General features: G+C 44.5%; 1 protein-coding gene across 3 annotated transcripts in view; it reads right to left on the bottom strand.

Annotated features, from left to right (window-relative positions):
* mef2ca (myocyte enhancer factor 2ca) overlaps window positions 1–25,070 on the bottom strand; it is a 55,961-nt gene extending 30,891 nt beyond the window's left edge. Inside the window, exons 1-3 of one of the 3 annotated variants that reach the window (XM_080756247.1) lie at window positions 24,820–25,070; window positions 19,878–19,999; window positions 1,584–1,743 (exon numbers count right to left, since the gene is read on the bottom strand). In XM_080756247.1, coding sequence (XP_080612373.1) covers window positions 1,584–1,637 — 54 coding nt within the window. In that variant the 5' untranslated portion in view covers window positions 1,638–1,743; window positions 19,878–19,999; window positions 24,820–25,070. Of the gene's footprint in view, window positions 1–1,583; window positions 1,744–18,726; window positions 18,976–19,873; window positions 20,000–24,819 lie in introns of those variants that run through there. The other 2 variants (XM_080756248.1, XM_080756249.1) reach the window with 2 other exon arrangements.
* Window positions 25,071–26,230: the final 1,160 nt, after the last annotated feature.

Consider the following 26,230-nt stretch of genomic DNA (forward strand, 5'->3'; position numbering starts at 1 on the left):
GAAGGAAACTGCATAAAGCTATGTGTCATACAAGACTCGTTTATTCTGGCTTATTTTATTGTAGATTGTGGATTAATGTCGTAGGATAAACTAACTCTTCTGGTTTACAGATAAGCCTCAAAACACAGGTAACAACACACATAGCCACACACACACACAAACACACACACAAACACACACACGCACACACACACACACACACACACTGTGCCATTAAGACTGACTGGCCGGGCCAGGGTCAGTCCTGCCCTGCGGTGCGGCAGGGGTCAGGAAACATATGTCCGTGCATTTCCTCTCATAACAGGAAGAGCTCAACCACTCCCCTGACCTGCTGGTGCGTGCGTGTGTGCATGCGTGCGTGCGTGTGTGTGTGTAGCATGCGTGCGTGCGTGCTTACAGTACATAGGCTAACTGTTTGCCATGCATAACAATAAACAAGCATTGTTCTGACCATACAGTGTGCAGTGAATGCCAATCATCACATCTAAAAGACACAACGTTCTTCTTCTCATATTAAGCCCTTTCGACCTGGTGTCCTTAGTGTGGGCATGTCATAGCCATAGGTAGGTTCACATAATTGTCACAAATTAAACGTTAAAATCTCATGAATATGTTAAAAAGTAGCAAGAAAGAAAAGACATCGCAGTATCACATGCACCTAGATCATATAAAAATAGGGGTTCACGATTATGAAATCATCTCTAAAATATATTTTTTAATCCCACGATTTTGTAACCCATTTTTCACCCCTGTGTCAATCATCTACTGTGATCCTGGGCTCTACACACCCTCCACCAACCTAGTCCCCATATATGGGGGACAAGGGGAGAGCAACAGACTTGAACTCATGCTTCCTTCATGCCTGAGTGTCCAAGTTGCTCCTTTACACCTGACAGGGGGGAGTTTCCCTGGTTGGACGTTGTAGCGCGTGGATGGAAGGAACACGTTATTCCAACCAGTTCCTTTCCCCTCCATCAGGCGCTCCGGCTGGCCAGGGTTTATGATTATGAAATCATGACCGGTATCCGATCTCCGATAATTTGCAGGGTCATATATCTGCCGACTCCGATATTATACGGATTGCGCTGCCTTCAAAGTTCAAACATTAGAAAATACACAAAATAAAAGCGACAGAGCCGTTGACGGTCACATTATTATTAATATCTGTGAATATGCTCCGTGCTTGCGGCTAGGGTTAGGTCAGGGTTTTGGGGTATAGGGCGTCGGCCTAAGTACAGTCCCACCAATAGTATGTCAGAACTAAAGCCTGTACCCTTGACCGCTGTGGTCATAATATGGGCATTGGGGTAAGCCCTAATGACTGTACTGTACTGTACTGTACTGTACTTTACTGTACTGTACTGTACACCGAAGCAGCAGGTCTCTCCACAATTAAAACCACCATAACTCGCTGAATTCTCAAACGATTGTCACGGTTTGTTTTACGACAAAGATTAAGACATGTATATAGTTACAGTAACACGTAATCATATCCATAATCGTCATAGTGTGTGTGTGTGTGTGTGTGTGTGTGTGTGTGTGTGTGTGTGTGCGTGCGCGTGTGTGCGTGCGTGTGTTTATACCTGTCTGTTGCGTTCGTCCATGATCCTGGCTATCTGTATCTTTTTCCTCCCCATCTTCGGTGGTCGTCTCTCTCAGTCTGATTCACAAACTTGTTTCCTTCTTTTTCCTTTGATTCACGTCCAGATGCTCACAGCAGTCTCTGCTTTCTCTCCCCAGCGTCTGACAGCAACACACACACACACACACACACACACACACACACACACACACACACACACACACACACACGACACCAGAGTAGTTTCAGAATATGCACGCAAATGTCTACAGTACTGGTATACACACTAAATTAGCAGGGTTTAGGTTTCAATCTTTTCTTTTCTTTTTTGTTGTTGTCAATAACCACGTTCAACCGGGCATCCCTAAATTATGTCATTATAGGCGACAGAAACTAGAATCTCGTGCGCCTCTGGCGTGCTGGAGTCCTAACGCCACGCGGTCTTGTTGTTGTTGATGTTTCTCCGTGCCACGCGTGTGTGTGTGTGTCGCAGTGCGATGTCCTGGGTGTCCGTTGTCCGTGTATATTCAGAACACACGGGTACGGGTGTGTGTCGTAGTGCGATGTCCTGGGTGTCCGTTGTCCGTGTATATTCAGAACACACGGGTACGGCCGGCGGTGACGTTATTTATTTATGATGTTCAACAATACACATTCATTGTGTTCATGTCCAACAATACAGTTATGGTATTCATGCTGATGCTGCATTGTATGTTGTGATAAAATGCTTGTGTTTATCTGGAGCTGCCTTGGTTGAAGCCTGGTGTGGGGTGTGGTGCCTGGAGAGCTGATTGGTTGAAGCCTGGTGTGGGGTGTGGTGCCTGGAGAGCTGATTGGTTGAAGCCTGGTGTGGGGTGTGGTGCCTGGAGAGCTGATTGGTTGAAGCCTGGTGTGGGGTGTGGTGCCTGGAGAGCTGATTGGTTGAAGCCTGGTGTGGGGTGTGGTGCCTGGAGAGCTGATTGGTTGAAGCCTGGTGTGGGGTGTGGTGCCTGGAGAGCTGATTGGTTGAAGCCTGGTGTGGGGTGTGGTGCCTGGAGAGCTGATTGGTTGAAGCCTGGTGTGGGGTGTGGTGCCTGGAGAGCTGATTGGTTGAAGCCTGGTGTGGGGTGTGGTGCCTGGAGAGCTGATTGGTTGAAGCCTGGTGTGGGGTGTGGTGCCTGGAGAGCTGATTGGTTGAAGCCTGGTGTGGGGTGTGGTGCCTGGAGAGCTGATTGGTTGAAGCCTGGTGTGGGGTGTGGTGCCTGGAGAGCTGATTGGTTGCATTATGGGGAGCATCTTGGGTGGATTGCTATAGCTAGTATACATTGTGATTCGCTCATTACTTGGCCAGGGGTGGAGTCAGTATGGTTCAGTTCAGAGTGGGCTGCCATGCCATGGGAATAGGTTGACACCTCGAGCCTCTCTGTTTAATTTATTTGTTTGTTTCAGTTGTACTTTCTTTAGTTGTCCAGTTTTCCAATGATGTTATCCAGGCCTGGAACACATTCAAAACGTTCCTGTCCAGTCTGTCATCTGTCGTTTCCATTAACCCATTCTGACCGGGCACCCATTTTGGTGTTAGCATCATGTTACGCTTTATGTATTGAAAAATAGCAGATCTACAAGCTCATATCGCGCCACCGAGTGGCGCGATACGAGCTTGTAGGTCTGCTATTTTTGAAAAATCGAAGAACGACTTGACATTTTTTAGAATCTGATCTCAGGTCAGAATGGGTTAATCAGACCAGTGTGTTGTCCAGTGGAAACCTCGTATGAATCTGATCTCAGGTCAGAATGGGTTAACAAACAGCCGATAACCGTCCCACTTGGTATCAGTATATGATAGCAAAAAACCAAACGGTCGACAAGCTCAGCATGGTCTAAAGAAATTGCGGCACATTGTATGACAAAGTATGAAATAAATGGGTAGATCAAGATTGGTCCCCCTCACATACTGGGTGATTGGATTGTAATCAGATACATCAGTGGTTTTCATACTTTTTCAAGGTCCCTGGAACAACATATTTTCAGATGGGGGGGGGGTCGGCGGTCAATTACAGATATCTTTGGGGTCCTTGACATGAAAATGTTTGAGAACCACTGACATTAGAAACATGGGGTTTTAAGAAAACAAAAAGACATTTTGTAGAATCGTCCTCGGGTCTAAATGGTGATAAATGGTAGAAAAGCCCCCGGAGGCGTAAAGCCCGCCCCACGCCCGACGTCCTGTCATTCTGTCTCTCCATTGTGACATTTCACCTTTGACCCCTTTCGACCCAGAAGTGAATAAAGTACCGGTAATCTCCTCGAGGAGACCCTCCATCTGGATCACTTCCAGCTGGTCCTCCGTTTTGTTTGTTTTTATTTACTCGCTAAATAAAAAACGCACAAACAAACTAAATTACAATGCCCAGCTTTCCATTGTGGTTGTGGTGCATAGATGGGCAGGGCAGTAACGTTCCACCACTGAGTCTCTGCTTTCAACTGCATGAAAGGGATATTGAAAAACGTAACCCATTCTGACCTGAGATCAGATTCATACGAGGTTTCCACGGGACACACACTGGTCTGATCAACCCATTCTGACCTGAGATCAGATTCTAAAAATGTCAGTCGTTCTTCGAATTTTTCAAAAATAGCAGACCTACAAGCTCGTATCGCGCCACTCGGTGGCGCGATATGAGCTTGTAGATCTGCTATTTTTCAATAGGTAAAGCATAACATGATGCTAACACCAAAATGGGTGCCCGGTCAGAATGGGTTAACTAGTTATACTATGTCAGACTCAGAGGGCCACGCAGGCACAAGCTTGTCTTCAAGTACTTGCAATTTTTTTTTAATGTACATTTCATGAGTAAATCACAACAAATAAGACCAGCTTCACGTCTCAAGTCTATCAGAGCCAGGTCTCATGACAGGTCTTTTGTACACCGAAAGACAATAAAGTAAACAACGTTCCTTTATTTGACCTTAATTGTGATTAAAGAGTCTACTAGCCATGAATTCCTTTACAATAGACTACGTAGTAGTATGTGATGCTAGAGAGAACAACACTATAGATACTAGCTAGATTATTTTGACTGTACATTTTTAGATCAGCTGACACAGCACTCTGTATAATGTTAGTGTGTGTGTGTGTGTGTGTGTGTGTGTGTGTGTGTGTGTGTGTGTGTGTGTGTGTGTGTGTGTGTGTGTGTGTGGGGCGTGCGTATCGCTGGTGCATGCGTGCGTGGGAGTATGATAGCAAGACATTTAACCACTTTTGGAACACTGTAGGCTATATATATTTTATACCGTCATCCCCAATACACAAATACTGTATATACTGTACAGCGTTTCGAAAGATGGCCGCCAGACAAAGTGACAACTGCTCTTTTATGACTTAAGTTTCCACTAAAGTGAAACTTCAGTGAATACTTTTTTTTACATCACACATAACATGGGTGAACTGGTCTAGGTGTGACACCACATGGGTTCCCATTAGCATTGCTACAAACTGTAAATGTTATGCTTTACCTATTGAAAAATAGCAGATCTACAAGCTCATATCGCGCCACCGAGTGGCGCGATACGAGCTTGTAGGTCTGCTATTTTTGAAAAATTCGAAGAACGACTGACATTTTTAGAATCTGATCTCAGGTCAGAATGGGTTGATCAGACCAGTGTGTGTCCAGTGGAAACCTCGTATGAATCTGATCTCAGAGTGATTTCACAGTAATTACTTTTATCAATAGTGCATGTAGTGGGGTGGTATAGTTTGTTTTACATGTAAATGTAAGGGGTATTGTCATTTTGTTATATTATTACTATATATTCCTTGTTTTTTTGTACTCGTTACAAGTGTTACAACGTATTTTTTAGAAAAGTCCCCTGTGGAAAATTATCACTTGTACTAACTCACTGTAAGTAATGCCTATACGAATTGTACTTGTTACAATGAGAAATGTGATTGTGATGTCCATATAAATAATAATCATAATAAATAGCGGCCACTTGGGAAGCGCAAGGCTCCCAGTTCGAACCCGGGCGCCCCCAGAGTTAGTGTCCTTGAGCAAGACTCTGAACCTCTGATATAAACCAAACCAACCTCTGATATAAACCTCTGATATAAACCAAACCCAAATATGGTATAAAAACAGCACATAAACACTGACTGACTGACTGACACAGAGACAGACAGACAGACAGACAGACAGACAGACAGACAGACAGACAGACAGACAGACAGACAAGACAGACAGACAGACAAGACAGACAGACAGACAGACAGACAGACAGACAGACAGACAGACAGACAGACAGACAGACAGACAGACAGACAGACAGGCAGGCAGCTTGTTATTACCACAAAGCAATGCATAATTGCATCAGCACTGCTATGAACGATGGGCGAACAATGCACAGAGGAATGGAGAACAAAACAAATCATAAGAATGACGTAAACTATAAACAATAAGGGAAAAGGTTTCCATTGTTTCACGGTGACTACTTGCTTGTCGTCACTTCGTTTCAGCAACACACGTCCTTTCCTATCCAATCATAGCCTTCGTTTCAGCAACACAAGTCCTTTCCTATCCAATCAGAGCCTCCATCATCTCCTCCTCCAACACAAGTCCTTTCCTATCCAATCATAGCCTCCATCATCTCAACACAAGTCCTTTCCTATCCAATCATAGCCTTCGTTTCAGCAACACAAGTCCTTTCCTATCCAATCAGAGCCTCCATCATCTCCTCCTCCAACACAAGTCCTTTCCTATCCAATCATAGCCTCCATCATCTCAACACAAGTCCTTTCCTATCCAATCATAGCCTCCATCATCTCAACACAAGTCCTTTCCTATCCAATCATAGCCTCCATCATCTCCTCCTCCAACACAAGTCCTTTCCTATCCAATCATAGCCTCCAACACAAGGCCTTTCCTATCCAATCATAGCCTCCAACACAAGTCCTTTCCTATCCAATCACAGCCTCCATCATCTCCTCCTCCAACACAAGTCCTTTCCTATCCAATCATAGCCTCCATCATCTCCTCCTCCAACACAAGTCCTTTCCTATCCAATCAGAGCCTCCATCATCTCCTCCTCCAACGTATCTTTTCATTAGTTGGATGATTGAATCAAGGCAGAGGCAGATTCGGGGTTTTTTTTTTTAGACGGGGTGATTTGCACCACAACAACGTGCCCACATCATCAGCCATACTTTTAGAGTAAAGAAGACATGCCCAAAATATTCGTGGACTCGTGTTGGGGATGAGATAATGAAGAGAATATCTAATTATAGCCAGAAGAAACAACATGCCAAAGCCCGGCCCAGCCCGGCAGACAGACAGACATTTCATGTCTGCATATCCAGTCTCTGACTCTGTGATTTAGTTCTGAGGACAAAGACCCAGCAGCACCGCCTCGACATAAAGCCGCTCGGACTCGCGCGGTATCCCATTCTGACCTCAGGACAATTCCACAAAATTATGCCTTCTAAAATATTAACAGTTTTCTGAAAAACCCATGTTTGTATGTCAGTCGTTCTCAAACATTTTGATGTCAAGGACGAAGGACCCCCCCAAACAAATATGTAATTGCCCACGAGCCTGAAAATATGTTGTTCCAGGGACCACATTATAAATATGTTGTTCCAGGGGCCACATTATCACGATGTTTCAAAAATAGCAGACCTACAAGCTCGTAAAGCTCACAAATGCCTTCTAAAATATTGACAGTTTTCTGAAAAACTCTTCAGTCTTTCTCCCCCCCCCCCCCCCAAACAAATTGTAATTGACCACCGATCCCCATCTGAAAATATGTTGTTCCAGGGGCCACATTTCTTCACGATTCTTTCAAAAATACTGTAGCAGACCTACACCTACACTACACTCGGTGCCGTGCTATGAGCTTGTAGATCTGCTTATTTTTCAACAGCTAAAGTACAACATAATGCTTAATAAAACACCCCAAAAGGGGTTCCCGCCCAGAATGGGTTATAGCAAGCTCAGCAACATTGTGGACACAGAATTATAGGCCATGGCATGATGTCTATATACTTTGAGGGGAAGTGTGTGCGTTTCGAAACCCGCCAAAACTCTCTCTGTGTGGCGTGTGGTACAAAGCGTCGCTTGATCTAAACGTTGTCATACGTCAGTGGGCCCCGGGGGAGAAAGAAAAAGCAGATCTTCAAGCTCAGGATGTGTCGCGACAGCGACACGTCCTGAGCTTGAAGATCTGTGTCTAAGCCCTGCATCTTCTGCAGCTTGTAGATCTGTGTCTAAGCCCTGCATCTTCTCAATTCTCCACCCCAATTATACCCTGTTGCCCCGTGTACAGTACACAAGCCTCCCCGTTACTATTAATAGAACCCCCCGTGTAAACCAATAGCATTCCAAAAATGAATGCGTGAACTTTTTACCCCAAACAACAAGAGGGCTTGTATCTGTGTCTGGTTCACAGAACAGAGAAACAGAGAGAGAAGAAGCCACGGTTTGGAGACCATGATGGGGAGGAGTCCATCTCTGTCCTCCTCCTCCTCCTCAGCCATTCATTCTGTCCAGTTGTCCTCTTTGTTCCATTTAGATCTGAGATCAGATTCTAAAAATGTCTTTATACATTCTGACAGTTTTCTGAAAAAGCTATGTTTCTATGTCAGTATAGTTCTTCGATTAAAAAAAAATAGCAGACCTACAAGTACTGTACTGTACTGTACTGTACTGTACTGTACTAAATCATCATACTGTGTGTGCGTGCGCGTGTGTTTTAGGCTGCTGCAACAGTGACACTTGGTTGTGAAAACCAACCAAAAGCTATTTTCGTGCTTGGACACACCCAGGGACACAGCCAGGGACACAGCCAGCCAGCCAGAGACACACATACAGTAGGAGTGGTTGCACCACTCAAACATATTGTGTAACTTTACTGGACAAAGTGTTTCTGAAAGTAAACGCACACACACACACACACACACACACACACACACACACACACACACACACACACACACACACACACACACACACACACACACACACACACACACACACACACACACACACACACACTGACTGCTGGTCAAGAGGGAAATGATAGGTAAAAAACAGATAACTTGTTTTTTTGTTATGCAAACAACACAGGAAGGGCAAAGTTACATATAGTGCCTTTAAAGTATCTCAGCCCTTCTTCACGGAATCTTTTAACAAGCACAAATTCACTCATATATTCACGAAACAAAAGATATAGACGTCAGTGAATGTTATTGTTATCTTATTTGTCGATGGACAACTTGCAGTGAACAACAAGGCAAGTATATCGGCATCGTATCTCCTACATGTATCTCTGTCTTCAGTGTCTTGACCCATCTCAACCTGACACTACTGATGTCTTCTACATCCTGACAGTTTTATGAAAACCCCCATGTTTCTAATGTCAGTGGTTCTCAAACTATTTCATGTCAAGGAAACCCAAAACGTTTTAATTGGGCCCATCGTTCACCCTGAAAGAATATTAATATTCAAAGATTTGTGCCGCCACATTTTCACGATTTCTTTCAGAAATAGCAGACCCACAAGCTTGTAGCATGACGGCACCTGAGCTTGTAGATCTGCTATTTTTCAATAGCTACAGTATAACGTTGTAGGGGTGGTTCCCGCCCCAAACGGGTTATAACACAGCATATTGTGAACCATTATGGAGGACATACTGTATATATAGCCGTCAATGTACATGTTGTTCAGTCACATTCTAACACTGCTCCTCATTGTGAGGGAGTAGAAATGGATTCTGAAATGTAAAATGCAGAATGGGCCCCCCCCCCCCCTTGGCCCTTGCCCCCCCAAACACTGCCCAGTTCACTTCTCCCAACTCTCAAGTGCCCAATTGTTGTTTTCTCTCCGGGTTACCAACACCAGCGCAGCGGTTATCAAAGTGGGGTCCAGCAGGGACCCCCAGAGGTCCTTGAGGGACCCCCAGGGGTCCTTGAGTAGGGGTCCAGGCAGGGGAACTATTATGGACCCTTAATTAATGCACGTACGCACTTTTTGTTCCATTTGTACAAGCACACAAGTTCAAAAAAACTTTTCTTTACAGATACATAACACAACGTATACTCTAAACAAACATTAAAAGGCCCTAGAGACTTGGCTGGGGTCCTGTTTTTTTGTTAAAAAAGTCTTTAAAAGTCCATAGAGTCGGCTGCCATAATCTATACGCCATATTATTATGGCGTAGATTTCTGAAGGCCAGACATGGGAGGGGCTATAGCGCCCCTCAAAACATAAAGTAATACAGTAAAAGTATCAAATGGGGGTCAATACCATACCGTAGCCTAATGCATATCAAACTGAGCCACCTTTTCTTTTTATCCCACGATTTTGTAACCCATTTTTCACCCCCGTGTCAATTATCTACTGTGATCCTGGGCTCTACACACCCTCCGCCAACCTGGGGAGAGCAACGGACTTGAACTCATGCTTCCTTCATGCCTGAGTGTCCAAGTTGCTCCTTTACACCTGACAGGGGGGGAGTTTCCCTGGTTGGACGTTGTAGCGCGTGGAAGGAACACGTTATTCCAACCAGTTCCTTTCCCCTCCATCAGGCGCCCCGGCTGGCCAGGGGGAGGCAGTTTATAGAGACCAGTTATTTTCCCCTCCATCAGGCGCCCCCGGCTGGCCAGGGGGAGGCAGTTTATAGAGACCAGTTCTTTTCCCCTCCATCAGGCGCCCCCGGCTGGCCAGGGGGAGGCAGTTTAGAGAGAGACTGAGCAACCTTGAAATGAAATTAAAATACAGTTTGAGAATCACTGACCAACACAACACTACGTACGTAGTGGCATCATGTGACACAGTGTGTGTCCTTGTGTTCCTTGGCAGGACACTCCACAGGGAGAGAGAGGGGGGGGGGGAGGGGGGTTTTAGGGGGGGGGAGGGTCGGGTCGGGTGGTTTACCCCCCCCCCCCCCCCTCAGTCAGACAGTTCACAGAGAGGAGGCAAATCAACAGCTGTGCCCGCTGGACGTGCGTGCATTGTACCATAACACGCTTAACCCATTTTAGACGGGAACGCAGACATGCGTCGCTTCAGCATTAATTAACCACTTTTAACCAGTATTTTAAACTTTAGCAGATCTATACAAGCTTGTAGCGTGGCACCGAGTGCTGCACTACGAGCTTGTAGATCTGATTTATCTTTTTTTTTTTTCGTGAAAATGTGCGCAAATCTTTGAATATATATTCTTTCACACACAGCGAAAGTTTTTAACTCAAATCTTTGCTTCTGGAGGGGGGGGAGGAGGGGGGGTCCCTGGAACAACATGTTTTGAGATTGGGGTCTGGGGCCAATCATTACAATTCTGGGGGTCCTTGACATGAAATAATTTGAGAACCACTGAATATAGAATCATAGGTTTTTCTGAAAAAATTGTAGAATCAGTTCTCAGGTGTAAATGGGTTAAAATAGTGTCTTAGTGAGTTATAAAACTATCCGAGAGTCGGACAACGGACCAACACACACTATAAGGATGACAACGAAAATGTAATTATACCCCTGTGTGTGTGTGTGTGTGTGTGTGTGTGTGTGTGTGTGTGTGTGTGGCGTGTCCTCAACTTAATGAACCGACACCGTGCAGAATTAAACATTAATTAAGTTATTTTTTCTTTTATCCCCCCCGCCCCATCTCCAAACCAACGAGGGACGAAGTGACCAGATGTCCCCGTGCCTTTGCGTGGGACAGTCCCTCATTTTCCAAGACTTTTCAGGCGTCCCCCAAATTGAGACCCTGTCTGTCGTCCCACATTGTGACTGACAGGCATCAGTGTTCAAATGCACGTATAGTTCCCAAATAGTTGGCGCAGTTTTTCCTGCGATAATATGTGTTTTTAAGCCTGTTAAAATAACATGATAAAATGTCCCTTATAGGCTATACACAGAACCAAGTCGGCCATAACACCCATGACCAAAATTTGCATTCTAAAGCAAAAATGTTGAGACGCGAGAAGAGTGCTTTAATAACAAAATGATAGGCAATATTAGGCCTATAATGGTCAAATATGACATCAACGCATTAATTAGCAACTTAACCCATAACGATTCTACAAATGTCTTCTAATATAAACCATGACAGTTCTCTGAAAAACCCCATTTTTCTATTCTGTTAGTGGTTCTCAAATTGTTTCATGTCAAGGACCCCCCCAAGATTATATGTAATTGGCTGCCGATCCCCAGGGACCCCCCAGAAGCAAAGATTTGAGTTAAAAAAGTTCACTCTGGAAGAATATATATTCAAAGATTTGAGCCACATTTTCACGATTTAAAAAAAATAGCAGGCACCGAGTGCAGCCGCGCTATACGAGCTTGTATGGATCTGCTATTTTTCAATATCTAAAGTATAACACAATGCTTATAAAACACCAAAAGGGGTTCCCGCCTAGAGAATGGGTTAAGTAATAAGTTGATAACCCTGTCTCGTCCGTCCGTCCCCCCTCGTCCCCCCCTGTCCCACTTGTCTCACACACAAGAGATACTTCTGTCCCTCAAATGAACAGTTTGGATCTGGTCTGGTCACCCTCCTCGTCGTCCCTCCCTGGCCCAGTCGGGACAGTCCCTGTTGGGCCTGGCCCTGCGTGGCGTATATATGCGCGCACATGACGGTCTAAAAATAGCCGGGGGTTAACCCATTCTGACCTGAGATCAGATTCTAAAAATGTCTTCTACATCCTGACAGTTTTCCATTCTGACCTGAGATCAGATTAAAAAAATGTCTTCTATGTCAGTCGCTCTTCGATTTTTCAAAAACAGCAGACCTACAAGCTCGTAGCGCGCCACTCGGTGGCGCGCTATGAGCTTGTAGGTCTGCTATTTTTCAATAGCTAAAGCATAGCATGATGCTAATACCAAAATGGGTTCCCGTTCAGAAAGGGTTAACATACAGACTGTGGCATGGGGGCATTCTGTTGATTAGCGGCTACATGCAGTATATAGCCTAGCCGCGGCACACACACGGACCCCGCGCACACACAAAGACCCTCTCTGTGTGAGAGTTCCTCTCCATCTAGTACTGCAGGATACAACAACAACGGCATCCTGTCAGCCCTGTTTATCACCCCGGTGACAAAGATGACAGCATTTAGTGGTGGTGTGGTTCCCCCCCCCCCCCCCCCCCGGCCCGGCCCATAATGAATGGGTCACTCTGGGTCTCGGGAGTCCCATTTTTGGTTTCTTTTTGGGGTCACGCAGACTGCGTTTATGGGTCGCGGGTAATTACCGTATTGTGCCAAATATAACACGAATCTGATTATACTGTAAGACGACACCCCGTTTATAATACGACCCGTTTTTTTAGGTTATATTTCCATTGAAAAAAAACATAGGGCTCCATTTTCGTCACCGCTAAACCCCTTATCCCTAAAATTTTTTTTTATTTTTTACTATTTTTCGATAGTAGGCTGGTCAATATACAGAGTTTAGTTTGAAAAGCGTGTGGCGTGCGTGCGTGCGTGTGTAGCCTACTATCCTCACGGGAACCAAAAATCCCCACAGTAAAAAGCAGATAAATGTGACCTTCTGCGGACATCCCCCAGCATGGTTGGTCCACATGATATTAAAGGGACACTTCACCCTTTATGCAAAAATATATATGTTAATGAAGTTTAGAAGCTTTAGAACACTTTCCTGGGGATCTTTATGTGTGTAATATGTGGTTTAAGATATTTTAGATTGTAGCAGTGAGCCCAGTGTCTCTGATGTCATGGACACTGGGCTCACTTCCTTCCTGGACTACATGTTGTCTCAGTAAGACAGCTTATCCACAAGGAGGAGCAGTGCACCAAAGTATTATGGGAATTGTAGTCCAGGAAGGAAGTGAGCCCAGTGTCCATGACATCAGAGACACTGTGCTCACTGCTACAATCTAAAATAGCTAAAACCACACATTACACACATAAAGACCCCCATGGATCTCATGGACTTATCCATGCCCCTGCACCCAGATATTATGTCTGTGTCTCTTTTACGGCCATATATGGAGTTCTTTGTCAGGCATGCCCAAATATGGAGTCTATGCAGATGTCAGAATGATGTCAGAACAGGCGTGTGGAACGCGTGTGTCGAATTTGAAGTTGGTGAGGCGAACGGTTCTCGAGTTACGTGGATTACACAGACAGACAGACAGACAGACAGACAGACAGACAGACAGACAGACAGACAGACAGACAGACAGACAGACAGACAGACAGACAGACAGACAGACAGACAGACAGAGAGTTGCATTTATAGATAGATTGTGGCACAGTTCTACACACTGGAGTCTTGTTATAAGAACACCAGACAGTATGGCCTTGCGGTTAGAGTGTCCGACCCTGAAACGGGGAGGTCGGGGTTCGATCCCCAGCCGGGTCATATATACCATACCAAAGTATCGTATGGTAGTAAACTGTAAAAATGGGACCCAATAATAATGCCTCCCTGCTTGACACTCTGCATCAATGGGTTGGATTAGGGGGGTCAAATCAACCAATGATTCCCCGCGGCTGCAGCGCTCCAAGAGAGATGGGCCAATTGCGGAGAACAAATGTCACTGCCGTAACGTGTGTGACCAATCGTACGACTTTGACTTTGCAGGTCTTCTCAAAGTGCACATCACACTGGTGTGAATGGACAGCCATGGGTGTGAGGACCGTTGAGACTAATATGATGATAATACAGTGTGTTTTCAACCAGTGGTCCGAGGACCGCTGAGACTAATATGATGATAATACAGTGTGTTTTCAACCAGTGGTCCGAGGACCGCTGAGACTAATATGATGATAATACAGTGTGTTTTCAACCAGTGGTCCGGGGACCGTTGAGACTAATATGATGATAATACAGTGTGTTTTCAACCAGTGGTCCGGGGACCGTTGAGACTAATATGATGATAATACAGTGTGTTTTCAACCAGTGGTCCAGGGACCGTTGAGACTAATATGATGATAATACAGTGGGTTTTCAACCAGTGGTCCGGGGACCGTTGAGACTAATATGATGATAATACAGTGTGTTTTCAACCAGTGGTCCGGGGACCGTTGAGACTAATATGATGATAATACAGTGTGTTTTCAACCAGTGGTCCAGGGACCGTTGAGACTAATATGATGATAATACAGTGTGTTTTCAACCAGTGGTCCGGGGACCGTTAAGACTAATATGATGATAATACAGTGTGTTTTCAACCAGTGGTCCGAGGACCGCTGAGACTAATATGATGATAATACAGTGGGTTTTCAACCAGTGGTCCGAGGACCGCTGAGACTAATATGATGATAATACAGTGTGTTTTCAACCAGTGGTCCGAGGACCGCTGAGACTAATATGATGATAATACAGTGTGTTTTCAACCAGTGGTCCGGGGACCGTTGAGACTAATATGATAATACAGTGTGTTTTCAACCAGTGGTCCGGGGACCGTTACGACTAGTATGATAATACAGTGTGTTTTCAACCAGTGGTCCGAGGACCGCTGAGACTAATATGATGATAATACAGTGTGTTTTCAACCAGTGGTCCGGGGACCGTTGAGACTAATATGATGATAATACAGTGTGTTTTCAACCAGTGGTCCGGGGACCGTTGAGACTAATATGATGATAATACAGTGTGTTTTCAACCAGTGGTCCGGGGACCGTTGAGACTAATATGATGATAATACAGTGGGTTTTCAACCAGTGGTCCGGGGACCGTTGAGACTAGTATGATAATACAGTGTGTTTTCAACCAGTGGTCCGGGGACCGTTGAGACTAATATGATGATAATACAGTGTGTTTTCAACCAGTGGTCCGGGGACCGTTGAGACTAATATGATGATAATACAGTGGGTTTTCAACCAGTGGTCCGGGGACCGTTGAGACTAGTATGATAATACAGTGGGTTTTCAACCAGTGGTCCGGGGACCGTTGAGACTAATATGATGATAATACAGTGTGTTTTCAACCAGTGGTCCGGGGACCGTTGAGACTAATATGATGATAATACAGTGTGTTTTCAACCAGTGGTCCAGGGACCGTTGAGACTAATATGATGATAATACAGTGTGTTTTCAACCAGTGGTCCGGGGACCGTTGAGACTAATATGATGATAATACAGTGTGTTTTCAACCAGTGGTCCGGGGACCGTTGAGACTAATATGATGATAATACAGTGGGTTTTCAACCAGTGGTCCGGGGACCGTTGAGACTAATATGATGATAATACAGTGTGTTTTCAACCAGTGGTCCAGGGACCGTTGAGACTAATATGATGATAATACAGTGGGTTTTCAACCAGTGGTCCGGGGACCGTTGAGACTAATATGATGATAATACAGTGGGTTTTCAACCAGTGGTCCAGGGACCGTTGAGACTAATATGATGATAATACAGTGGGTTTTCAACCAGTGGTCCGGGGACCGTTGAGACTAATATGATGATAATACAGTGGGTTTTCAACCAGTGGTCCGGGGACCGTTGAGACTAATATGATGATAATACAGTGTGTTTTCAACCAGTGGTCCGAGGACCGCTGAGACTAATATGATGATAATACAGTGTGTTTTCAACCAGTGGTCCAGGGACCGTTGAGACTAATATGATGATAATACAGTGGGTTTTCAACCAGTGGTCCGGGGACCGTTGAGACTAATATGATGATAATACAGTGGGTTTTCAACCAGTGGTCCGGGGACCGTTGAGACTAATATGATGATAATACAGTGTGTTTTCAACCAGTGGTCCGGGGACCGTTGAGACTAATATGATGATAATACAGTGTGTTTTCAACCAGTGGTCCGGGGACCGTTGAGACTAATATGATGATAATACAGTGTGTTTTCAACCAGTGGTCCGGGGACCGTTGAGACTAATATGATGATAATACAGTGTGTTTTCAACCAGTGGTCCGGGGACCGTTGAGACTAATATGATGATAATACAGTGGGTTTTCAACCAGTGGTCCAGGGACCACCAGTGGTCGTTGAGAGGGTTCCCAGGAGGTCCCCATAATGATGAAGAGTTGGTAACAAAATGGACAAAATGTGATCTTTAACTCTTGAGAGCGTACAAAATGAAACCAAATTGACCCATACGGGTCCATTTGGTTTCAGTTTACGCTTTCAAGAGTTACATGATTGTTAAACAAACATCTGCATTAATCCTACTTAATCTCTCCTAGTGTATACCAGCATTAATATACAGCATGGAATTGTGGACAAGATCTTAATCCAACGACAAGAAACTATTAAACGTTTTTTTGGTCAGAGAGGCTAAATGTCATCAGATGGTGCATGAAGGCCCGTGGCTCAAATGCCGATACATAATGGGCCTTGATATATGAAAAGGGTTGAAAATGTGTGTATATACTTGTACACGCTCTGAGTTAAATTAACATTGATTCCACAATATGTATTATATAGAAATGCCATTAAATGGGTGTCAAACTGGGGGTCCTGGTTGAGAATCACTGCTATAGAGCAGTAAAGATCTTCTCTTTCCTGGCATATCTCTTCAACTGGGGGGGGGGGGGGGTCCGCGGGCTAATTAGTGTCAATTTGGGCCGGGGGTCCTTGACATGAAAAGGTTCAGGAACCATGCACTGCACTATCCTATATAGAGATACTCTATGCCCTATTTATATACGTCAGACTCATGCAGACACAAACACCAGAGGTTCTCAAAGTGGAGTCTGGGGGGACTGCAGAGGACGTCTGGGTGGTCAGCAGCAAAATGCCCCATTCTGACCTGAGATCAGATTCTAAAAATGCCTGTTTGAAAATGACAGTTTTCTGAAAAGGCTATGTTTCTATATGTCAGTCGTTCTTTGATTTTTCAAAAATAGCAGACCTATACAAGCTCGTAGCGCGCCACTCGGTGGCGCGCTATGAGCTTGTAGATCTGCTATTTTTCAACAGCTAAAGCACAACATAATGCTGACACCAACACGGGTTCCCACCCAAAAAGGGTTAATTAATATAGCACCACAATCAATGTAGGCACATTAACCATTAATTAAGGCTCTCTATAAACGCTATATGGACCAGACCAGAGCTATAGCTAAGGCCATGATAACAGCATCCTACGGTCGGTAATAGCACGGAATATCACCTATAATACTATATATAGCCATGTCTTGTATGGAGAATATATGTATAGCTGCCTTCAGGAAGGAGATATGGTGGTGTTCCAGCATACAATATGGTCAGACTGAAGAGGTCTTTTGTCCATCAGTCGACTCTGAGGCTTAATCAGGATTTTGGCGTGCAGGACTTTAAGACAGAGCTGTGGACATTGTTGCTCTCTGCCCTTATGTTTATATGTATGTACTAGTACTATAACTGTCTCTAAATGTTTTGATGAATTGAACATGGTGGACCCTCTTGTAAACAAGTGTATAATGCTTAATTGGGTAGGTCCACTCACAGTTAAAACAGTCTTTGTGTTGAGTTTGTGCTTGAAATGTATACTGTAATTCTGCAAACTGTTAATACATATTTCAATCAATCAATCAATCAAAAACTGTATTTTATTTTCCTTTTTTTGTCCTGTGTTATGTCAAATGTGTTGCATACAAGGCCGCTGGGTGGTCGCAAAACAAATTTCAGTGCAAACTGACAATAAAGTAGTACTGTATCATATCATATATCATATCAGTGTAACAGATGCTGACTGTAAAGACCATACACTTGATCTCCATTATGTTTTAGTCCTATTTGTAAAGTTGGTCCTAATGTTAAATTAAATAGGTCTATATATGAACTATAAGAGTATATTATATTGTATAGCCATATTGTAGCCATTATTGTCTGTTAAAAAAATATTTAAAAGAAAATAAAATAAAACACTGGCTGGCAATGCTGGGTGCAATTTTGATTGAATAGTTGAAAAAAAATCACTTCCAACTTTTTAACAGTATAGGACGCGCGCACGCACGCACACACACACACACACACACACACACACACGTCTCACACACACGTCTCACACACACACACACACACACACACACCACAAGATCAGCGATATGGCATATCATCACTCAAAGATATAACACAAGTCGACCAGCTGACCAAACAATGCCAACAATGAATATAGTCTCCCTAAAACAAAGTTTAAAAAAACGAATCCATTGACGGTTATATTATAAATATAGTCTATTAGACTGTTCTTTAGTTTAAACTTACCAGCTTGTTCAGAAGAAGTAGCTAGCGGGGCACCTGCGTTTACTCCACATGTGGCTCTTATATTAAAGACGACCGGCTGTCTGTGATGATTGATGATCAATAATAATAATCAATCATAAATAAACGCGTTTCCACGGCACGCGGATCAGTCCACATGAATCCACACGAGCAGCCTGTGCAGCGCAGCGAGCCCGTTCACACTCACATGTCTGCAGCAACAGCAGCAGGTCCATCGCCCACACCACAGCCCCCGAAAGAAACACTGGAGAGTTCCGCTTTACTAAAACTAACTCGACACAGATCGTATAGAGAATAGAAATAGATGGACGGACGATATAGAAGAATCCGAATTGATTTCTGAGTGACTCACGAGTTCGGTGGATCTCCCTTCCCAGCAGGGCAGGCATGAGGGGGGGGGCTAAAATCAAGTATAATCGATTCACCACTGTCTGAGAATGGTGCGCGTAACACCCACAAGAACACACCTCCTTTTCCCCTCCCGACTCTTAACTTGTCTTGGTCAAGTACGTCGCGCACAGACACACACACACACACACACACACACACACACACACACACACACACACACACACACACACACGCACACACGCACACACGCACACACACACACACACACACACACACACACACACACGGAGAGACAACTTTCATGCATGCATTGGTTTTAAAACAATGCGGTCGCCGTCGGTAGGACTAGGGCGGGTGGAAACAGGCGCTGTGCGTAAAATAAAAACCGTTACTTTATTATTGAAAAGGGGAAAACTGTTCTATACATTTATATTAGGCTATACAATTAAGCTCTAAAAGAATATGCGTCGTAGCCTACGACTCGTACCACGGAGCTATTCTCACTATACTTTTGTACGACAGCGACACTCTTGTTGTATGATGATGAGACGAGTAAAGGTGAAATATGGAAAGCTATATAGCCTAGAAGACATATATTATCTCCATATTAAATGGACTCATTATTTGGGTTCTGTAACTCTGAGAGAAATAGCTAGGGTACAAAATGGAACCAAATGGACCCTATATATATTCCCTATATAATAATGGTCATGGTCATCATGGTTGTAACTTGTACAGTGAAATGAAACACATGTATTGTGTCCAGTCTTACAGTAACTCACCTCTCAGTCAGATATACGTCTTGCAGCACATGTAATCCGTGTATTGATGTCTTATAGCTCCGTCCAGCGGTTCAGTTCCCGACTGCAGGCTGTCAGATTATAGCTGTTACTTCATGAAGCACCTGGAGGAGATATGGATCCATTGATTGATTGATTGAAATATTTATTAACAACAGAATTACAGTATACATTTCAAGCACAAACTCAATACAAAGACTGTTAACTGCAGTGAGTGGACGACCCAATTAAGCATTATTACACTTGTTTACAGTTTACAAGAGGGTCCGCCTCGTTCGATTCATGAAAACATTTAGAGACGTACAAATAGACACTTCTATATAAAGAACAGAACAGGATTTCATCATAAAGGAGGTAAAAAGGGAAAAGAAACGTATACAGTGAGGGGAAAAAGGGGACTCATTAGTAATAGTATGACTGACTGACAGACAGACAGACAGACAGGTTGAACCATCAACAATGCTGAATGAAAACCTGCAAATCCCATCCCATCTGCAAATGATATACTGTGTGACATGTATGTAGACGACCCTTATTGTTTAGGGGTCAATGCCCGCAAAGGGCATAGAAGACCCCTTCTTGTTTTTAAGAGACGATATTAGCCCCTCCTATGTCTATATATTAGTGCTTCCGCCTATATGCCTTTTCGATCACCTTAAAATAACTGTTTAATTTGTAATTTATCTCTGAAAAAGGAAAAAAAAAAATCAAAATATTCATTCATTCATATGTCCATGCAGGGCTTGTGTGTTTGTAAACACAAACGTTGCCCTAACACATTAAATGCCATTGATAGTGAATGGCCAGTTTTGAGTGTTTGGGGGTGGAGCCAGGCTACAATGGGGGTGGAGCCATGCTACTACCATGGGGGAGGAGCCAGGCTACCATGGTGGTGGAGCCTGGCTACCACCATGGGGGAGGAGCCAGGCTACAATGGGGGTGGAGCCAAGGAGTGGAGCCAGGCTACCATTGGGGTGGAGCCAGGCTACCAACTGTGCCACCGTGACTCCGTGTCACTAGTAATTTCTGCCAGTTCGTTGGTATAGTCACCAGTCATGGCTGCCAGTTCCCACCTGACGTCGTGTGGGAGTTCTGACTGCTCCAGACGGTGCTCACTGCTTAGTAACCGCCAGCTTGCATAACGTCTTGAGACTAGGATTTAGGTCTAAGATATACAGGCCATCAGCGCATTTTGTCAAGGATCCGTTGTACCCTCCAAAGACAACGATACGATCTCCCACCTGCATGGCCACGGAACCACCGCGGTCATACACCCAAGGCGGACCTTTCCCCTTGGGCTCAACCTTCTTCCAGGAGAAGGTCTCTGGATTGATTTTCCACAGACCACAATTATTATAATTATAATGATAATAATTGAAGTTATAGTTTTCGCCACCACCAAACAGCTCTCCATTGTGGACAGAGGCCGAACGACTGCTGCGGTCTTCTGGAGGCTGCGATCCAGAAGGAGAGCTCAGCCAGAGGTTGGTCTCTGTGTCAAACACGCTCAGGTCGTCCGGGCCCTTGAATACAAACATCTTTGTCCCGATCATAGTGGCAGAAGAGAAAACGGACAACGGAGTGGCTCTGGTGTTAATCAAAGTCCAGACCATCGTGGTGGTGTCCAACTTGTGCAGGCTGACCCCTCCAAAGATAAACATCACCTTCCCCAAGACACAGGCTATAAGCTGTTCTGCAACGGATCTGGAACAGTGCCAGAAATCTCGGGCCTGAACCATCTGTGGGCATCAACGTCAAACGCATAAAGAACTTTCTGCTGCTTTTCACGATACCCGCCCCAGAGGTAGATCACACCTTCTATCAGCACAGCTTTGTGGCCAGCGAGCCTGGGGGGGAAATCCAGGGCTCCACCGTCTCTTTCAGTTGTCCCTGTGTGCAACTTCCTCCAGCGCAAAGACACTGTGTTGAACACATGCACATTCATATTGTTGCAGGTCCCTTCAAAGTAGTACACTTCTTGTCCAACTGCCACTTCAGCACCAAATGGGCTTTTTTGGGGGGCTCTTTTGAAATGCACTGTCCATCGGTACATTTTATCCAGCAACAAGATATCTTCACTCTGTAATAAAGTGTGCATTAGTACACGAGTGAGTATTATTGCCCTCTCTACATATATACTCTACTATAACTTATATTCAGTGGCACAAATGACAAGAGAAGCTAGGCCAATCAGTGTGGTCGATGTGTTGGGTTGGCCAATCAGGGAAGCCGATGACCACTAACCTATTAATCATGGTATCTATACATTCTACAGGTGAGTGTGGTGAGTGTGGTGAGTGTTTCTGTCCAAATGTCCAAGTTTCTGACTGACATCAATATGACATGTCCCCCCAAATCAGCTCCACATGCCCAAATATGGTGTTGTGCATGGCTCCTCCAGAATGGCCAGTAGTCTGTCTGTTCACATGGCCAGCGTGTTAGAGCAGTGGTTGGGGGATTTTACGTCATGTAAACACAAACATTGCCGTAACACAAACATTGATGACGAAGGTGAGCAGGCAAATTGTGATTGGCCAGAATGAGGTGATGTATATGATGATAAGAGCGCCCCCCTCACTTCACATGGGTGTGATTTTTATCTTCACGTTTTAAGCCCTCAGCCAATCAATTCATCACCATGGGTTCACTATGCACTCCTCAAAAAAATGGAACACAAAAAAAGTCTATGGACTTTTAATGTTTGCCTTAAGCACTGACGTCCTGTGGGGCAGCAGCCCCTCTCTTCACACAAGTGTGATTTCCTGGACAGGGCCTCTCTCTGCCCAGACCCTGGAGAGGGCCCAAATTAGCCGATTATTGATCACACCTGATAGATCTCCATATATGGAGGTGGCCTGTTCTTTATGATTAAGACCTCGGTGCTGTCAATCTGACCTTGGCATTAAAGCACAAAGCAGCAGTCTATTTAGACAAAAGGTTAACAGAAAGAAAGTGACAGTTTACAGTTTACATGACAAACAGTTTAAGTTACTATGACAACATCAAACAGTGCGTTCGGTTGTTTTTCAGTCAAAAACGATGGAATGACTCCAATATTTAATTGAGCATATATACAGACAGAACCGCCATGCGTTTTTCTGAATTGTTTTGTGTTTTTTTAACGAGCTGACTGTGCTGAGTAGAATTCACTTAATGTGCACTGATTGACTCCTATACAGCTGTAGCTTATCACTGTATTCATGATGTACAGTACAGTACAGTACAGTACAGTACAGTACAGTACAGTACAGTACAGTACAGTATAGGCCTATATAACTCTGAAGATAGCCTCCAAAATGACAAATGGAAACCAAAGGGACTTGTCTTGTATACAGGACAGGTCCATCCTATTTAATTAGTTTCCATTTATACACTGCTCTGACTTTCATCAACACTAGATTTTAATGTGTAACCAACGTCAATGTGACCATTTGAATGTATGAAGAGGAGTTAACCCATTCTGAACGGGAACCCGTTTTGGTGTCAGCATCATGTTATGCTTTAGCTATTGAAAAATAGCAGACCTACAAGCTCATAGCGCGCCACCGAGTGGCGCGCTACGAGCTTGTAGGTCTGCTATTTTTGAAAATAATCGAAGAACGACTGACATTTTTAGAATCTGATCTCAGGTCAGAATGGGTTAATCAGACCAGTTGTGTGTGTCCAGTGGAAACCTCGTATGAATCTGATCTCAGGTCAGAATGGGTTAACAAAGAACATAATGACTTGTGCATGAGAAGGACACAACACTGCCCTCTAGCAGACGTTCTCCCCACCAAACCATCAAGGTATTCTGGCATCATGTCTTCTATAGATTTATACTTTCCTTTATAGGTTATAGTTGGTTTATTTACTGTACAAAGTGTACCATGATATGATCAATTAGTTTATTTAATCAATCGTTCTGTGTGTGTCTGTCTGTCTGTCTGTCTATAAATCCATACCTTGTTCTGTCATAAAGGTTGTATAATTCATCCAATAGTATGATTGGTGTAGTGGGAATATTTCCAAAATGCAATATGGTCTCTCTAATTACTCTCAAGTAATTAGAAGTTAACATGCTTGAACATTTGACAAATTAAGGCCTACTATTAAGGCCACAATTGCTATAGGCCTACAAATTGCTACAAAACCAGTCATTTTGGACATAAACAAGAAGTTGCCATGAGGGTAAATCATGTATCGGCTATAGTTACAACAACAACAACAACAACAATGATGTAAATCTTAATTTTTGTACATTAAAAAAAGGACAATTTAACATTGAGGTGCCCACTCTCACTAGGTGCCCACTCTGCCCTGGCTGTGCCACCCCTTGTGCAACAGTGGCATCCATTTTGAGCTCTCTCCCTGCCCTGGTTAAAACGCACACAGACAGTGTAGAATAGGGATCACGTTGTTTATTTGCTCCCGATCCCATATTCCGTTCATTCGATTTTGAGTATATCTGAGCCGATATACCGATTGTTCCCCGATATTAAATATTTATATTTTTATATATAGAACACTTTATGTCATCATATCACAATAGTATACATACAGTATCCAGAAATCACAGACAACATCCAGTCTAATATCATGATATGGATAATAAGTCGTGATCAGGGTTTTTTTTTCCTTCTTTTTGCTCCTCATCCGATTCCGATCGTTTGAAAATGACCTGATCAATGACCTGATCAGGGCCCCCGATGTCTGATCAGGGCCCCCGATGTCTGATCGGGGCCCCCGATGTCTGATCACGTGATCGTATTCTGGACAACCCTAGTCAACATCCACTCACTCAAAAATAGCAGACCTACAAGCTCGTAGCGCGGCACCGAGTGCCGCGCTACGAGCTCGTAGTTCTGCTATTTTTCAAAAGCTAAACCATAACATAATGCTTTAAAACACCAAAAGGGGTTCCCGGCCCCCAGAATCCACTCACCAGTGCTTTGTAAAAGTGTTGTTCTTCACCTGGAAGGCTTCGCTTCGGTTTCCCCCAGCAGCTCCAGCTGTGGGTCGTCTTGATTAAAAAGTTCAAATCCTTTTTTTTTTTGTTTCAAACAAAAGAAAAGAAGGAGGTAATAATAACAATAAAAACAGGAGAAAAGATAAAGTATAATAAGGTATAATAAAGCCAGACCAGCTGGCTTAAAGGAGGGGAGAACCCAGAGACTGGGCTGTGTTTGACACTGGGGTCTGTGGCTACACTGAGGGGTGGTGGGATTCACTCAGTCCTCACAGACCCCAGACCCCCACCCCCACCCCACCCCTCCCCACCACCGCACCCGCACCCCACCCCCTCGACCCACCACAGGCATGCATTGCACGCACACACACAGTCACACAGACACACACACCCATACACATGTACACGCACACAGTTGCTCAAAGACACATTGCAATGTTTCTCAGGGAAATTTGAGTTTAGATTTAACCAATTAAACTCTGTATACTCGCAACTGCTGGTGAGTGTGTTGTGCGTCTCTCTCTCTCTCTCTCTCTCTCTCTCTCTCTCTCTCTCTCACACACACGCACGCACACGCACACACGGACGCACGCACACACACACGCACACTTCATAACCTGTGACCCTCTGAGTCCGTGCGCGCTTGCGGGCTGTGAGTGCATGTCTGTGAAAAGGTCCCGGGCACCTGTTCCTGTCACTCCCGGTATATTTAGCTCGGAGGTGTCGATGATGATGATGCACGCGCACGTCTGTCTGTCTGTGTGTGTGTGTGTGTGTGTGTGTGTGTGTGTGTGTGTGTGTGCGTGCGTGTGTGTCTGTGTGTGTGTGTGTGTGTGTGTGTGTGTGCGTGCGTGTGTGGTCTGTGTGTGTGTGTGTGTGTGTGTGTGGGGGGGGGGGGGGGGGGGGGGGGGTTGCTGACACTCCAGGCCCGAGTGGGAGTGTTTGGGATTGAGAGAGAGAGACAGAGAGACAGAGGGAGAGAGAGAGATCAAACCTGTGACCATGTCCCAGATCTCAGCGCTCTCTCTGCTCTCACAGGAGCATCTGCTGGGCGTCGGATTAGCCTCACCTGTCCTCCGCCGTCAGCGCCCAGAGTCTGCCTTACATCAACTTTAACCCATTCTGACCTGAGATCAGATTCATACCAGGTTTCCACTACTAGGACACACACTGGGTCTGATTATAACCCATTCTGACCCGAGATCAGATTCTAAAAAAATGTCAGTCGCTCTTCGATTTTTCAAAAAAATAGCAGACCTACAAGCTCGTAGCGCGCCACTCGGTGGCGCGCTACGAGCTTGTAGATCTGCTCTGCATAACATATTAGTGCTAACACCAATATGGGTTCCCGACCAAAATGGTTTAATGAATCTATAGAAGAACTCTG

The sequence above is a fragment of the Protomyctophum bolini genome (assembly GCF_963924005.1).
Source record: "Protomyctophum bolini genome assembly, chromosome: 22".
Taxonomy (NCBI): Eukaryota; Metazoa; Chordata; class Actinopteri; order Myctophiformes; family Myctophidae; genus Protomyctophum; species Protomyctophum bolini.